This window comes from Limanda limanda, chromosome 10 (assembly GCF_963576545.1).
Source record: "Limanda limanda chromosome 10, fLimLim1.1, whole genome shotgun sequence".
In the NCBI taxonomy this organism is placed as follows: domain Eukaryota; kingdom Metazoa; phylum Chordata; class Actinopteri; order Pleuronectiformes; family Pleuronectidae; genus Limanda; species Limanda limanda.
The window spans coordinates 15,367,986-15,386,257 of NC_083645.1; the positions used below are offsets into that span (position 1 = coordinate 15,367,986).

Genomic DNA, 18,272 nt, shown 5'->3' on the forward strand with positions numbered 1-18,272 from the left:
ACAAGTTGAAGACACCGAAGTGACGTGTCAGTTTTTAAGTTGATACATGACCTGGGCTCTCACTCTTTCTTTACACACACACACACACACACTTCCATTCTTCAGAGGACATTACAATGAGTTATATTGATTTCAAAGAGCCTTTAATAACCCTTAACTTGACCTTAAAACGTCCACATACTTTAAGAGATGCAACAGAACTAAAAGAACGGTGATAAACGATGTCAATTAAAATTACGACGACTAAGACCTGAGAAAAGGTTGCATCAGAAAAGTAAAAGGAGGATTCCCAATGTCAAAGAACAAAGATTCAAAGTATCTTTTCTTTCAGCCTAGTCAGTCTCTTGTAATGTGCAGCAGTCACCACCAGAGGCCACTTTAGGACAGGTCTTATAACTGGGGTTTGTGCGACAGCTGCTGCAGTGAGGACCTCGGACTGATTCAACCTCTATATTTAGCAGAACTTCTGCACAGATTGAACCTCCAGTGCCTGGCGTGCAGCTTAAGAGAAACCACTGTAAATGAAATGTTACCGGGAAAAGTTCTTAAGTAGAAACCGGCTGTTTGAGATGAGAAACTCTTAATTGTGAGTGATCTCGCTGTAGCCTGCAGACAAGTATGAGCTCAATCTCTTTTAAATCATCTAATCCTCAAGCAAAATATTAAGATTATATTACTCCCAGATTACTACCATATCCTGTTTTTTGACACCCACTCTCTACTTTGTCAGTTTACTGCTCCACCGGATAGATTAATTCAATAATCTGGAAAATAATGTCATATTTATATAAAACAATGTACTTTTAGATGAAAAAATTGCATTAGCATCAAGTTTATATTTAGCAGTAGTGTTGTATTGGATTATATAGAGATTTGTTTCTTGTATTCTACCGTTCTTGTTTCTAGTCCACTGCCAAAGCAACTTTAATTAAAACCTCATTAATACATATAATACATACATACAAGATCCTTCTGAAATGGTCCACAAAATGGAACATTATAAACTTTAAATTAAAGTAGATTTTATGGTGAAGCTTTTTAGTAGAACTGAACTAGATTGTGTTTGTGTTCCAGATGTATAGTGAAGAATGATCAGTTCCATACAAAACAACCAGATGAGCTCCACATCAGCAACGTCATGTTTTCAACAAAACTGACACCAGCAACACATGAATAACTCATGACACAACTGATACCATTAAGCCTGCTTGATTCGGTCCTGCTGTGTGTCTATGCACACAGACACACACACTCACAGACACACACTGAGGCTCACGTTACTGGGTTTCGGTTTTGATTGTCTCCAGGTATCAGCATTGAATGACAGTGATTGTGCTTGTGTGTGTGTGTGTGTGTGTGTGTGTGTGTGTGTGTGTGTGTGTGTGTGTGTGTGTGTGTGTGTGTGTGTGTGTGTGTGTGTGTGTGTGTGTGTGTGTGTGTGTGTGTGTGTGTGCTGATCTGGTGTCACATGTACATTAGGAGTGTCCAGTAACAAGAACTGTCATTCAGAGAAAGGTTAGAACAGCTCAGATAGATGGAGGGTGAAATGCAGTAGGGAGAGAAGGAAGGAAGGAAAGAACAAATTTAGAAATAATAGTATTTAAGCCTTTTACTTCCTTAGTAGTACTAGTATTTCTTAATTTCCTAAATATAATGGGATTTGATTGGAGGCTCATTTTGAATGAATCACCACCAGTTCATGTAACTGAGGTTCAAGATGAAAGATTCATATTGGCCACTTTCAGAAGTTTATGTTATTAGGAACCTGTATATGATTTGCCTATTTTTTATATTATTAATATATATTATTTAAATCTTTGCTAAATATAATTAATTATCAATCAATGACATCAAGTGATTCAAAATAATGTTTATTTGTGTCTTTAAGCCCGTCTGTTTCAGTTTCACTCGTACGGTGTGGAGGCCGAGGGTTTGTGCTTGTGCCACATGTTCACAGTCTCTGACTCGTGTGTTTCACACAAGCTTCACACAACACATCAGACCCTGAAAGACCCTCGAGTGAAACAAGACTAATCTTCTCTTCTGCCTCGACTCCTCTCTCCCACTCACTCACTCTTATTTTGGATCACTTACATCACAGCTGACATCACGTTTATTTTCTCTTTACATTGATTTCCTGTTTCTAACTGCACTCATCATCATCATCATCATCATCATCATCATCATCATCATCATCATCATCATCATCATCATCATCATCATCATCATCATCATCATCATCATCATCATCATCATCATCATCATCATCATCATCATCATCATCATCATCATCATCATCACCATCATCATCATCATCATCATCATCATCATCATCATCATCATCATCATCATCATCATCATCATCATCATCATCATCATCATCATCATCATCATCATCATCATCATCATCATCATCATCATCATCATCATCATCATCATCATCATCATCATCATCACCCCCTCCAGAGTTTGCTGACGTGATCAGGTGGATGGGAATCTGTGTGTGTGTGTGTGTGTGTGTGTGTGTTTGTCTGTGTGTGTGTGTGTGTGTGTGTGTGTGTGTGTATGTGTGTGTGTGTGTGTGCGAGTGAGCGTGTGATTGTGAGAGGTTTTTACTTCTGTGTAATCTCTTCTGATTTCATTTTCATACACACAAACACAAACACACACACCACTTTGTCACACCACATGTCTGACCCCGAGGTCGACAGATGCTGTAACAGTGTGGCCTTACAGTGCCGTGTCGTGTGTCCCTGCTTAACATATGAGTTATGGGATGTGATTCGATACCGAGCTGAAACACTGGCTGCACAGATAGGGTGCTGGCCGGCCACGGCCGTATCTGTTACGGATTACACTTAATGTTTCCAAAAGTAAAGGAGCTTAAAATCAGCTCAAACACACGCTATCTCCGTTCTTATAGCTTTATCCCTGAAGGGGTGCAGATCCCGGTATTAGGAGGAGGTGGAGTTAAGGCAGAATGATTAATGTGTGTTTAGCTTTATGACAATGTGACGTGTCAGGTGACATACGTCAGGGGGGAGCTGCTGCACAGCCAGGCGTTCAATCTGAACAAGAGGTCTAGGGTTTCAGCCATGGCGAGACATTCAATCAGCTGGAGAACTTGATGCAGAACACACAACACAGACACACAGACACACACACAGACACACACACAGACACACACACACACAGACACACAGACACACACACAGACACACACAGACACACACACACACTCAGACACTCAGACACTCAGACACTTGCATGCACTATCCAGAAAGACCCACAGATGAACCCATGAGCCCCTCACTATGCAGCAGGTGGCTCCTACCTGTCCAAACACAGAGTCCACCATGGGCAGCAGGTCGACAGGCTCCGCCTCCTCCTCTCTCTCCTGCTCGCCCCTCTGTCGACCCTCCATCATCTCCTCCAGCCTCTCATCCAGCGACTCTCCGTCCGCTGTCGTCGTGGCGAACTGAAGGACCCGGCTGGATCTCTGATGGCGGGCAGGCTGAGGAGGAGCAGCGTGATCTCCTCCACCGCCTCCTCCTCCCAGCGAGTTGGTCCGCTTCCTCTGCTTCTGCATCTTCTTCTTGATGGCGGCCTGCACCTGGGGGGGGGGTCGGAGGGGTAGAGTGTGTTCAGTCTCGTACAGGAGATCAGTCCTGTTCAACTCTGCTCCGAGTCAACACATCAATTCTGGAGCTGCACCATGAACTCGCTCACGTTTAACTCATTTAACACTATTTTATATTTCAATTTTAATTATTTACTGATGTGTTTTTTTACTTTTAACTTATATCATATTTTCTTATCTTACCTTATTATATCTTATCTTACAACATCTTATCTTATGTTATGTCATCTCATCTTATAACGTCACAACTAATGGACACAACATTTTTGTACATATGTGCACAAAGATGCAAAATGAAGTGTTGAGTGGTTCAGACGTCTTGGTATGAAAACCTTCAGTGTCTACTTGAGAATTCACTGTGATCCTTTAAAATCTCATTAACTGTTTATCTTAATGACCTTCTCTATACAAATGCACAAAACACGGGAGACTTTAATGGATGAGGGTCTGATATCTAAATGCAGTTTAAGAGAGTTATTTCTATCAAGACTTAAATATAGACTTCCTTAATCATAGAGGAGGATTTCCAATAATTTCATTCTTCTCACAACCTTAACTCATGCAAAACTAAATTCCTGCAGATCTTTTGTGCACATTCATTTGCATATATACATGCACAAAACCTAAAATATATTTAAAAACACGACAGCTTGGCAGGGAAAATAACACACATGAATACTTTGCACACACACACACAAATGTACAGCAATATAATATATATTGCCAGAGAAACACACACACACCTGTTTTGCGCTCCTCTCTTGTGGGGCGCTCATCCCTCCAGCTCCGCCTCCTGCCGCGGACGACTCTCGAATGATCATGAACATGTTGGCGTCACGGGCGCAGACTCACTCTCTCTCTTTCCCTCGCTCTCCCTCCCCCTCCCTCTCCCTCACACACTCTCTTCCCTCGTCCCTGCTCCTCTCTTCACTCTTCTGCAGAAGCTGCCTTTATTGTTTTTGCTTAATGCACTAAAATTTCCCAACATGGATCTGTCAAATTCTCTGAAAAAGGAATTTAAAGGATGCACAGTGCAGTGGCAGTCTCTCCTTTGTTCCAGGTTTAAAAAGTTGAAAAGAATGAATGAAAAATAAATAATAATAATATTTCTTCAAATGAACAGCGCCTCTGTCCTCCTGTCTGTGGCTCGCTGCTCTCAGTCCTGGTCCGTTTTCCTCAGTGGTGCCCGATGAATCTGTCTCTACTGTACGTCTCTGTGCTGTGGCGCAGGTGAGGAAGGTTTTTATCTTCAGCCGATGTCTTGGCTATGGGATTAAATTCCTGCACCTCTGGCCCCGGTTGCATATCGCCTGGTCCTTTACGTGACACTCAATACCCCTGAGCTTTACCTCACTTGCATTATCCACCTATAACACGTCGACCTCGCCCCCTCTCTTCCCTCCCTTTCCACCTCTTTCCCTTCATCTCAGGTTTTAACTACCTTTTCTGGCGCCGGTGTATGTTTCATCCTCTACGCGAGGCACTTTTGACTCAAACTGTTTTTCTGTCGTGTCTCTTCTTTTCCACCTTCGTCCCTGTTGCCTCGTTCCCCCCCTCATTGCTCTCACTATTAATCCTCTGTCATATCTGGAGCCTTTGTTATAACACAAATTGGATTTTTGTCAGAGGTGGCCAGGTCAGGTATTTGTTTAGTGACAGGAAGAGAGGGAGAGGGACAGAGAGAGAGGGACTCAGCAGTGACATGTGTGATGATGAAAGACTATTTTGTGTAGCTACACATCACCTCTGTGTTGTCCTGCATGCCTAATCTTATCCAGGAAGCATGACTGAGCACACAGGTGTCGCCACTGAGCTCTATTTTTAGACACCAATGTTCAAGCAAGCATGTGAACATGTTAATGTGGTTTTTATGTCTCTAAAACAGCCCTTATAGCTTTGTGGCTTTTATGTAAAAACTCACTTTTCACAATTTGTCTCTACCTCCAGTGGAAGATGTGGCTGTTTTGAGCTGATGAGACATTTCACCTCTTCCTCTGTTCTGCTCCTTCCTAAAATATCCCTGAACTCGGCCGCTTCTACTTTCTCTCCTGTTATTTCACATCAAACATTCGTCTTCCAAACTGAAACCCTGATGGAGACTGTTCTCCACCGTTGGGGATGACGTATAGCTTGACCTCCCTCCAGCTCCCGATGAGGTCTCCATCATTCTTTTCAACGCCATCTTTCAACTGCCTCTCCATCTCTCTTCAGCCCCCTCTCCTCATCGACTATTGATCAGAGGGGAGAGACGGATCCTTTAGCGGAGGCAGAAAAGAGATCCGTTTCCAGAACCAAAAAGCAAAGCAGGGTTAAAAATAGAGTTTGGACTATTCTGGGAGCAGCTCAGTCATCTGAGGGAGGAGAGATGGAGGATGAAGAGGATGAAAAGAGAAATGAGCGATGAAGGATGAAAAAAATAGATTTTTTTTTAAAAAGTGACAAAAACTTTTCTGCCTCTTTCTCCTGTGACCTGTCTTTCACATTGACACTTCCTGAAACCGATCATGGACGGAAGGAGCAGCCGCTCAGCAGCAGGGAGGGCTTGAGTTACCTCCATGTTGATCAAGCCGCAATAATATCTAATTACCGATCACGACAGTTAGAGGAGAGAAGGCCTGGACCGGTTCCTTAATTAAACTGGTTAATTTATGGGCAGATGACTCAGAGATTAAGCTTCACGGATAACAGATACAGTTATTTAGGTCAGACCGATTCTCATTACTTCTTTGTTTGTAATAGAACTCACTGATTCTGCTCGAGTGGCACAAGGGGCACTCATTAACCTGAAGCTTAACTGCACAGTGAAGGAGTAACAGCAGCCGATGTGAGTGTATCCATGACGGGTAAACACCAAACTCAACACCCAGAGTGGAGCCACAGATAATAAGCTGATTAGAAGTAGCAGGTAATTACAACTTGAGAGCACGATGTCCTGAGATGTTCAGGTTTTGTGTGAAACTACGTTTTTCTTTAAATCTGTGGTTCTGACGTGTGAGTTGCTCCTGTGTTGTATTATGTTGTAAAAAATATAAATATGGGGAATTGCCTCGCATCTAAATAGTAATGATCGCAGCAGGCTGTTTGATTTTTGTGTTTTTGCTGTAAGTATCATGTCAGACAAATTCTGTACCTGCACACTCGTACCAGCCTCACCTACTTCATGACTATGGTGCGATACATCACTTACCAGAGGTTATCCAATAACATCTCTTAGATCTGGATAGGCCTGTTTGTCCTGCAGGAGATTCAGCCACTCCTGGTCTCTCTGTCTTTTCTATGTGTGTGAATAGTGTGTTTGAGTTTTAACCTAAGTTTTAGTTGATCATGTTATCTTCATTTTTTGTTAAACGTATCAGTGCTCTACAGCTTTACCCAATTGAGGGTAAAAGGTTTGTTGTATGTTGTACAAAGCACAAGCAGGTCGTCTTCAACCCTGTCCATTTGTTTGTAAACAAGATAACACAAAAACAACGGATTACCATGACACTTGTTGGCACGATGTGTTATGTGTCAAGGAAGAACCCATTCAAGTTTGCTCACTGGTTTCAGCAGAATAATTCAAATATCATGATGGAAAAAAATCATGCACATTTAGAAATTTGGTTGAAAAATAATCCTGTCTAATTACTTAGATTATTCTCCTCTCATTAAAGTTGTGTATTCTGTGGCAGCTGAATTTATCCACTGCATGGTTCATGAAAGCAGTTACAGTTAGTCTGTGGCGCCCTCTGGTGGAATCAACTGTACTAACAAAAACTTCAGCAGGACATTTAATCACTTTATTATACTCTTAGGTCAAATACCTGCACAATGTTTACTCTGATCTTAACGTGGATGTGACGTAGAGCAGAGACATATGTAAATGACACATTAGAGGTGTAGTGTTGGACACGTGTGACTGGCTGAGAGGTCAGAGGTGTCAATGGAAAGGCTGTGAAGTCAGAATTTGTATAAATCTGCGATACACATCATTGCTTTAGATGTACAAGTAATAACAAGTATAACACAAGATATATAGAAAGAGCAATACGATATGATGTTGTTATGTTATTTGAAAAAACATGCAGTAAGACATTTTAGCAAAATTCATTAATATACAATGAAAAGGCTTTCTGCCAAAACTCAGTCAAGTCTTTGATTAGATTCTTACAATGAATACATGTCACCTATTTTCCAAATTCAGGCCCGATACAAAATACAAAAGGAAAAATAATTAGTAGAAATAGTTTCTTATTGTCAACAAGTTCCCTGAAAAGACCAAAACCTAACATGTGTGAATGTTTCCCTTAGTTCAAGTTCAAGTTCTGTCGTGTCAGATGAGATGTTAAATGCAAAAACCACAGCCACAAATATATATAGATCCATTAAAAAGATAAAATAGTTGTATTAATTCTTTCCAACAGCTGGACACTGCAATTTTAGCAATGTTTTTTCCAAAAAGGAGGATATAAAGCATTTATTTAGGACTATTTTCATCTGTGGATTAATACACATTTGGTGCTTAAGTGAGTATTTATTGCAGCAGCAGAGTGTGAGGGGGATTTACTCAAAATAAAACAACCGTGTGTGTGTGTGTGTGTGTGTGTGTGTGTGTGTGTGTGTGTGTGTGTGTGTGTGTGTATGTGTGTGTTAGTGAGATCCAGAGCAACAGTGTGGCTCACTCTGTAGGCTGAGGATATAAATAGGTCTAATGAACAGGGGAATGAGATACATCAGGTTTTGTTTCCACATGGAATAAATTCATTGTTGTTTTTTCATCATTTCATGGGAACTTGTTGACATTAAGAAACTGTTGAATATTTCCGGCCATGTCCTCATTAGTTTCATCTTAAACTAGTACCATCTTAATCATAGCATCACAATCACCTGCATGTTAATCATCACAACATCATTGGTTCAGCTGACTCTTTAGAACAAGGCAGATGTGTGAAAGTCCATCTGACTTCATCTGCTGCTGAATCTCTTTTTGCATTTTTATTCTGAGTCTGTTGGCTCCTATGATAAAAAAGAGTGTCTATCCCCAGTGTGGCGTCACTATAGTGAGCGGCTCCCAATTGTATCCGTTGACAATTGGCCAGGGGTTAAAATATGGGAAAACCGGCTCGCTGAATTTGGCATCGTAGAAGGTGAAAAGGTGGCTCATGTCTCCCGCGTCGTAAAACGCCACTTCGCCTCGACCGTAGTCCAGATAGACCCCCACCCTCCTGGGGGGTTTGGAGGGGTACAACAAGCAGTCCTCTGAGTCGGTGCACGCTTCGTACTCACTGGTGCCGTCACCGTTGTCCCTCAGCACGAGGGTCCAGAAACCGTCGTCCGGGCAGAGGCTGATCTCCTCCTTCCTGTTGACCGAGGCGGTGGCCACGCCGAGGCCCCAGGCGGTCTTGGGGCCCACCTCCACCTCCCAGTAGTGTCTGCCGGAGGAGAAGGCTTCGGAGCCCAGGACGATGTTGTAGCGGGTGAAGCGCTCCGGGTTGTTGGGCAGGTTGGGCTGGATTTTTCCCACCTGGACTTTGGTGCAACACTCGGAAACCCACAAGCAGGGGTAGGCTGTGTCCGGGTTGAGGGTCACCGCTGTGACTGCTGAGAGGGCGACAGTGAAGAAATGGAGAAAATGAAGCTACAGGGATTTGATTGTGGAGGATGACCTGAGAACAACTCTTCCGACAGTGACCTTCAACAAGATATTGAAAGCCAACCTGCTCAATTCCAGTAAGACGAGCTTTATAAGAGCTTCAGGTACATGGATACAGATCAAATATACATGAAATAGTGCGTCAACATAGAAAACTGTGATGTAATTCCAGAGATTAATTTAATCCGTTACATCTGTCTTGTGTTACTGCATCAACAACACCTGAAGTGTTCTTAGGTAATAAACGCTCTTTAATTGAAAGATGATACATTTACCTTCTACATGTAAGCAAATTATATAAATTAAAGAGTTCACTCTTTTCCCCCCCGAGTTGCCTTGAAACATAAAACATTTCAAATGTTATTTTTAATTAATAAAATGTTAAAAATTCAAATAATATCCAAAACACACACACACAGCCTGTTAAAGCAGCTGTGCAGCTGTTTCTGTTGAGCTGGAGTCGCTTTCACGTCTGAGAAAATTACGTCTGACTGCATGTTTGTCAGAAAGCTTCCATAACAAACTAGGCGTGGTTGGAAAGTCATGTGTGTTCACTCGACTCTTAGGTGAAACAAAAGCTGCTGTTGTGCAGAATGATCCAGTGTTTTTGCAGCTCAACCAACACAAAGGAACAATTGCTGCATCAACTTTGATTGTTCCATTTTTTATTTCTACCTATGTGTGTGTGTGTGTGTGTGTGTGTGTGTGTGTGTGTATGTGTGTATGTGTGTGTGTGTGTGTGTGTGCGTGCGTTTGCGTGTATCTACCTGGCCGAAAAATGGAGCTCATCTTCCTCCAGGTCCTGTACTGCAGCGGACCCAGAAACTCTCCTGACTGCAGATCAACACCCACCTCTGGAGGGCGCTCAAACAAACTCTCAGCCCTGAGAGAGAGTGAAAAGAAAAAGCCAGCAACCATGACAACCAGAAGGAAAGACACACTACTACTACTATCTATAATCATCACATACAACCAATACACACAGGAGAAAATCGGGTTTTGTATTTGTCTATAGTCGTTTCACAGCTGTCAAGCAAGTGTAAAATAAATACAATTTAATTTAGTCCCAAATAGACATAATGATAGACGGTGTAAACGGACCCATGTGAACAGTTTGAGGGGTTCAATGATGAAATTTACTATAGTAATCCTAATCATGATTTCATCAGTTGTGCATCAGTTTGTGTTTTCATCACCTAAAAACTAGGAAAAGTTGTTGCATCCCCATGTTCCTACAGTAGTAGCCCAAAGGGCCTCTAGTGTTTTTATGTTTCAGGGTCTCTGCAGGGTCTCCCACACGCTTGGAAAGGGAGGGGTAGGGGGGACAGGTTGGTCGCAGTCTGCAACCTTACCTCTAGATGCCACTAGATCCTACACACTGCTCCTTAATTATAAATGTACAGCATATTGAGGGTGGTCTTCATTCATTCATCCAGTTTATAAATTTGCTTCAAACAGAAAAAATATCTAGAAGGGTAGGAACACTTTGTAATGGGGCTCTCACTTATGGGAGGTTAAGATAAATCCCTAAACCACAATCATCTGGTTTCAATGAGACTTGGAACCATGTCCCTGTGACTGTCATGAAGAGAAGAAACCAGAGACAACACAGAGATTCAATGATCTTGTTATGATGATACTCACCCTCCAATGAAATCTTTGATTCCCTAAAAAAGAGCAGATCACAACAGGCCTGGGATTAACAAACACGTCAGTCTCTGCAGAAATATGCAGATAAGATCTCTGACACTGTAACTATATATTAGTCTTTGGTATTTTCCCCTCTCTGTTTCTTGACAATGCTCCATTCATTCTCCTCCTCCTCTTACCTTGAGCTGCTCTGGACTCTCCTCCTCCGTCATCTTGACGCGAAGCTGATCGGCCGTGCTCTCCAGCTCGCTGATTTGCTCCGTCGCCTGAGTGAGCGCCTCCTCCAGCTGGCTGAGCTTCTCCTCTTTCTGCTTCTGCAGCTTCTCCTTTATGCGCTCCTCCTCCTCCAGGAGAAACTCCCTGAGGCGTCCAAACTCTGCAGAGACCAGGTCCTCCAGATCTGACGCTCGCTCCTGGCACACAGGGAGGACAGCGGTCAACTAACACTAAGTGCTTTTCAGGAAATGTATTTTTTTGTTTGCTGTAAAAAATGAACTATGAATTACATTGTTTCTTATTTCTGTGAAGTGTCCTTTTTAACGACCATTTGTGTAAACGGTCAATCAACCTTTTCAGAATAATAAAGTAGATGTATTTGCTTTCCTTTTTACAATTGTTTTCATCATCTGTACTTCATTTATTTTATTATATTACTCTTATTTATTTATTTTACTTTGTTTTTGGGTACTTTTCACTTTTACTCCACCTGTCAGTAAATATCTGTACCTTGTACTCCACTCATTTAATTACAATGCAGTGTGTTAGCAGCGTTCTTTATTAATATGACAAAGGCTGTGCTATAATTGTATTAAACAAAAATATACAGTACAGTAGGCACAGTTAATATTGTAGTAGACTGCTACATAAGGAAATAGACTACACTTGACATGTATTTAAAAGCAAGTAATTACATATTTTACTCAAGAATAGTTCTTTATGTGGTACTTTTAATTTGACATTGTTCTTCCTCTACCATTGAAAACATAACAAATAATTTAAAGGTGTGTTCCCAATCACAAAGGGTGAAATCGTTCAGCATGTTGCACTGACTGAGTCACAGTTTTAAGTATTTTACAGTGGCTGTTTGTCTCGAATGAATCATGCCACTAAATAAGTACGTATATAGAGCAAATGCCATTCCTCTGGATGTGGCAAACAAACTGAACTCGCACATGTCACCATCGTTTAACAAACACACTCATGCAGGGTGACAAATTTGCAGGAAAAGACAAATTGACAAACTTCCTCTGAACCTCGCTCACCCACATCCTGTCGTATACCGGCAGAGACGCAGAGAAGTGAAAATGTGTGAGTGGGCAAATTAACTGGGTCAAGCAGTCAAACAGGAAAACATACACACTGAGAGACGGAGGACACGCACAGACGTGTAGTTATTTGCTGCAGCTCAAACACTCCACTTTGGGCTCATATCTCGGCTTAACAGGCACACACACACACACACAAACACACATAGACACACACACTTTAAGAAAAGGCTGAAGTGCTACCAGGCCTAATTTCTGTCTGCTGTTATCTCTCTCTGTGAGGGTGTGTAACATCTACTCTTTTGAGTGTATGTGTGCATGTGTATTCTTCTGTGACCTCCCCTGTCAAAAATGTGAAATGTGAAAAAAGGTCAACATGACGTGACGTGTGAGAATGTTTAACAACCAGACGCTACATTTCAGAAGAGGGCCTCAAGCATTTGCAAAACCTGAGAATCTCCACGTCTGACAAACGAGTCGCTGAGTAACAACCTGTTGTGTCACCAGAGGTCAGAACTAAGAGTCATCCCATTCACTGGTAGAGGTGGAGAAAAGTAGGTGACCGTTGCCTAGCTATACTGGTTCTATCACAACACACACCCACACACACACCTACAAAAAAAAAAACACACACAGGTATTTATAGCTGAGATTGTACTGAAGATATTTTCTTTCTTTCTGTCTTTATAAGGTAATAACACACATACACACAGCCTCTGATACCAGCTGTAAAGTGAACCACAAACTAAACTTAAAGAGGTAACAAAAATGAGAACACACAAACACACACACACACACATGCACATGTACATGCATGAATATACCGTACGTATGTATTAATTGTATTTGTGGATTATGTTCAAGTTATAGTCTTTCTTTCTATTTGTTTTACTTTCTTAGAGAATAACACACACACACACAGACACACACATACACACACACTTGTTGGTACCTTTATGATGAGGATCTTTTCATTGGTCTGTTGTTGGAAGAGCGTGGCCTCCTCTGTCTGTAGCTGGACACTCTCCAGAGCCACAGACAGTTTATCCTGTTGTGAGCAGAAGAAATAGACAATCACATGTGAAACCGGGGTTTAAAGTGAACTCAGTAAACTAGATTATACTTAAACGAGGAGTTAATTTGATCTGAGCCGCTCTGAACAACAACAACAACAACTTTATCATCTTTAATGGGACTCATATGATTCTGACCCCGGCTGACTGGGAATTCACCGCCCTGTTAAACATGTCAAAGAGACAGAGAGGCCTCACACAGTGTGTGGTGGTGGTCAGCTGCAGGTCTCACAGTGTGGGGACGTTTCCAGAGTTCACACTGACCCGCTGAATTCCTCAAAAACAGAAAAATGCCTCAAGGCTGCACTGGAAAACAGGCAGTCTGCTCTGAAAAACAACTTCCATGTCACACATCACGCTCAGTGAAAGTAACATCCGCTAACACCAAAGCACTGGTGGTTTTTAAATGAAGTCAAGAGGAAACAGATTTTCTGATTTGGCAAACTTGAGCAACATTTTGAAAGACAGGAAAGTTACATGAATGATCAATCACTGTTTTATTACAACTGCAGCCATCACTTCATCTGAGAAAGTGGTGTAAAGGTTATAATGGTTCACAGACTCGGAAGGTGACATTTCCTGTGTGAGACACCTTGGATTTACACTGTGAGAAGAGGAACTGAGAGAAACGTGTCCATGAGACGGAGGCCTACCTTGTAGTTCTCAAAGGCCTCGGTAATGGGGATGACATTGTGGGTCTTGTGGTCCCTGGACATGCCGCATACCAGGCAGATGGGGAGCTGGTCGTCCTCACAGTACAGCTTCAGCTTCTCCTCATGCTCCTCGCACATGTCCATGCCCAGCCGAGGCCAGTGCCCGGTGGAGGAGGCCACGCTGCTCATGCTGGAGCCGGGCTCCCGCTCCTCCGGCTCCTCCAGGGGGCCCTCCGGGTCCCAGCCGTGGACCCCCGGGTGGGACCCCGGCTCCATGGCGCTGGCTCTGCGGACACTGTCCACCACGTTGCACAGGAGCGAGTTGGGTCGCAGCTTGCGGGAGCACGACTCTCTGCACTTGGGACAGCTCGACTGCTCGTCCGCCTTTGCCTCCCAGCACTGGAGGATGCACACCTGGCAGAAGTGGTGTCCGCAGTCCAGGATCACCGGGTCCCGGAACAGCTCCAGACACACCGGGCAGGTCAGCTCCGACTGCAGCTCGTCAAGCGCGTTGGGCTCCGCCATTCTGTGCAGAGCGCATAGTCCTGGGGTGAGAGGAAAGAACAACAAGGTCTGATGGCACCGGAGGACAAGTAAAGACTCGACCGAGGCTCCTCTTCCGTGCTCACTGAGAGAGGGCGTGGTCTGAGGCTGACAGCAGAGACGGAAGAGACGGAAGAGACGGAGGACGAGGAGCCACCTGTCTGCAGCTCCGTGCCAGGACGCACGGTGCGCGCCCGGAGCCAAACCCAGTCTGTGGGAAACAGAGAAACCACAACTCAACAGGAGGTCACATGGTGTTTGGTCACAGTTCTTCTGAGCGGCTGAGGCTCAGAAGGTATGGCAGGTTGTTCTCTCCAGATGGTTGTGGGTTCAATTCCTGGTTCCTCCAGCCTGAATTTGGACAAGACACTGTTCCACCAAATGCTCCTGGCGGCTGTGCCAACTGTGTATGGACGTTTGGGGTAATGCCACTTGTATTGTCCAAATTGAAGAGGTGCTAGATAAATATATAAAAGATATATGTTATATCATCATAATGAAGAAACACAGAGTGCCCTACAGCATTATTAACTATCACCTTCTCTAATGAAACGACTTAATAAACACCAATAAGCACAGAATGAAATGAATATGTTTGGGGCCACGGCTGATAACAATAATAGTCAGTAAAACATTTCCTACATTATATATATCAACCAAAATTTGTGTGAGAATAAATGGGTACAATTCCTAAGACGTCGATATCGAATCCTTCTGTCAAAGAAATGTAATTGGGGCCTGATATTTCAACTATTGTATAAACAAAACGAAAACACAGCCAACTTTATAGAACTTGTGTTGAGAAAATATGAAAAATATAAACATATTTCTAACTTCTTCCTGCATTGTTTTTTCTGATAAATAAAAGTTATCATATCCGCAAACGCAAATGTTGACACGGATCATATCTGCCCTTTTTAATCGGCTCTCTTTACAAGCTTTAAAATCAGTCAGGTCACCAGGTGATGAATCATCTGTCTGATAAAGTAGAGCTGTTTACAGTCCATGATTAAGCGTGATAAGCACATATCATATCAATGTGGGTAAATCACTTCTTATAAGTTAATAGCAAAAAGCTTGTGATTCATCTGGACTTATACTGTCAATCAGCTGATCATGAAAGGAAACTTTCCTGATCCAATTCTGCAGATGTACAGTAATTGTTTCCAAATTGTTAATAAATATACCAGTATACGATTCAGATCATCTACATCCTCCTTCCTCAAGGTCAGGGGTCAAAATATCCTTGTTTTACAGATACCTTAGGATTGCTCAATATCCATAGTTACATGTGTGCTGAATGTAACTTCCTCAACAGGGACAGTGTTGGGTTGGAGCAACTCATTTTCTTTTCTGAATATTTATATTGAGTTAGATTAATCAAATAACAGCGGTTATTATAACGAGGCCTCAACATGTTGAACTCGCTGTTTAAAAATCAAAATGTAGCCTCGTTGTTGCACAAGTGTTTACCAAGTGGGTTCAAGCTGCCACGAACTGTGTTGCACAGATATTATTGTTGTTACTATTTACATTTTGCAGTTACTTGACCAAACTGTGAATCATAAATGTATCTATGTAACACCTTAATACTCATAGCTACCTGCATGGGTTATCTATAGGTCAGTGATTTCTTTGAAAGAACAAAACTAGCTCAGATGAAAACAGAATAATTCTTCTCTATGTTTTTATTTAGTCTGTGTTTATTTATTTAGGCCTTTTTATTATGAGGTACTCCGTGATAATCTAGTCTATATATGCTAAACTATAAATAAACTTCATCACTTCATGGTTTTTAATGCTGCAACTTAATAACACATTACAATCATTTTAAGATTGTATAGTTTCGAACTTAACTTTGTTATTACAAACAATCTTTTATTTACTAATTTATCCAATAATTCAATGAGAGAGCTGTCACTTTGCATTAGTGTTTACATATTTTTACATTCGGTAAACTTTGTGTTTTATCTCTATTGTTGGGGACTTTAAGAATACAAATGCTTCTGCTTTATGCTTCAGAGTGAAACAGTAGTGTTCAGACTGAGTTCAGACAGGTCGTCTGGTGTTCAATAGAAATTCCAAAACACGCCCTGCAGCCTCTGAGTCAGGAACACAGATCCAGGCAGAAGTAGGGAAACTTGCTGACACAGAGCATGTCACCAATACTCAGCAGCTCAGCTCTGTGTGGCAATAAAAACTATGGTGAGAAAAAAATTAATGGTGATTTTCGACCATCCTCGTCACCAGTGACTATTATTGCAGCGTTATTACTCACAGGGCATCCGGTTTCACCAATCTCACCTGGATTTGTACCTGTTCTTGTACCAGTTGTTCCTCTGGGTGCACACCAGGGGGCCGTGATGTGCAGTCTTTCAGAAAAGCAGAAGCGAGAACATCCAAACTTAGTTACTGGACAGAAGTGACAAAAGTCTGAAGAACATGTTGTCCTCACAATGTCTTGACACCAGTTGATGCTCCAACAAACTTTTACATGATCAGCAGTCTGCCACCTGCATCTCAGAGACACACTTTAAGTTTCATACAGCTGCTGATGCTTTGTTCACGGATGAATCCCTTTTTTTCCACAAACCTCCAGAGAACCCGAATCTTGACAGTAGTCCTGTTAGTCACTGATATTGAAAAAGGTTATTTTGTTCGGAAAACTAATCCCCATTCACTCATTTGTAAATTGTCTTAATTGTGTAAATTCAATCACGATGCACATACACACAAAACAGCAGCAGAACAGCAAAGACTTCTTTCAATAAAATCTGTTTGTAGCTCTTTTTCAATTTGGAATCAATCCATTGACAAATATTTGTACTCATCCAAGTTACTTCATGGCTTTTATTTGTAATGTACATAACTCTGGTTTCCCAACATCTTTATGTCCTTTCCACAACCTCAACAATTACACAATCTCCAGTAAAATTATCATTTTTGAAAGATTTGTGTAAAATAACTGAAGCAGAGGATTTTCCCACGAACACGAAGCATGTAACGGGAAAAGATGCCGCAGACTTTATGTAAAATTGTGAAATAACAGAAGTACTACGTACAGAATATGGAGCTTTTATGTCATTTCTTTCTAGTTCCCACAATGAGGGGAGTTTCAAAGAGAGCGAGAGAGAGAACATGAGATCATACAGAAACCAGGAGGAGACCGAAAATCTAATCTGCTCAGAGGAATCATGCGGTTCATCTAAAAAATGGTGAATATGGCCCAAACAGCACAAAAATAAATTAGGCTCACCTTTAGCACCTTTGGTTGATATGTGGTATTGCTATGGCATTTGTGGCCCAGATCTGGAAAACAGGTGTGGACCCCCTCATCACTCAACACATCAAGTGGGCCGGATGAGAGTGGGACAGTGTGGGCCAAATTGGGGCTCAAACAGTTTTGCTATGTGGGATACTGAGCTCTGCAACATGCAAGACGCTCATGTTTTTTCAGACCTCTGTCTTCCGATCATCCTCTTGGAAAAAGTACGAGAGTGCTTAGACTCTAAACAACATTGTGTCCACCTCAGCTGACAATTTAAAAAAAAATATGCAAACCATTTCTCAGAAAGTAGCCTTTACCAGTTAACAGGGGAAATTTGGATGCACTCTTGGTTTGGGGGTGTGTTAAACTGTCACCCAGAGGGTTCCTGCTGCAAGTGTATATAAGAGGAATCCTCAGCAACAGCTCACAAGGACCTGCATGTAGACGCTGACGCTGGAAAAAAATATAGGTCTTGTTTAACTTTGGAACTTTGTCAGAGAGGAAGTGTGTTAGCTGACAATTGACTCCTGTAGACTTATACATACCGC

At 42.0% G+C, this 18,272-nt stretch overlaps 1 protein-coding gene across 1 annotated transcript; it reads right to left on the reverse strand.

Moving 5' to 3' along the window:
• Positions 1 to 8,275: 8,275 nt before the first annotated feature.
• Positions 8,276 to 14,438, reverse strand: LOC133011643 (nuclear factor 7, brain-like). Its single transcript, XM_061079450.1, has 6 exons — positions 13,914 to 14,438; positions 13,140 to 13,235; positions 11,102 to 11,335; positions 10,917 to 10,939; positions 10,040 to 10,155; positions 8,276 to 9,220 (listed from the first exon to the last, which is right to left on the reverse strand). The coding sequence occupies exons 1-6, from the start codon at positions 14,436 to 14,438 to the stop codon at positions 8,655 to 8,657; spliced, it is 1,560 nt and encodes a 519-aa protein (XP_060935433.1). The 3' UTR covers positions 8,276 to 8,654.
• Between the last annotated feature and the right edge of the window lie 3,834 nt (positions 14,439 to 18,272).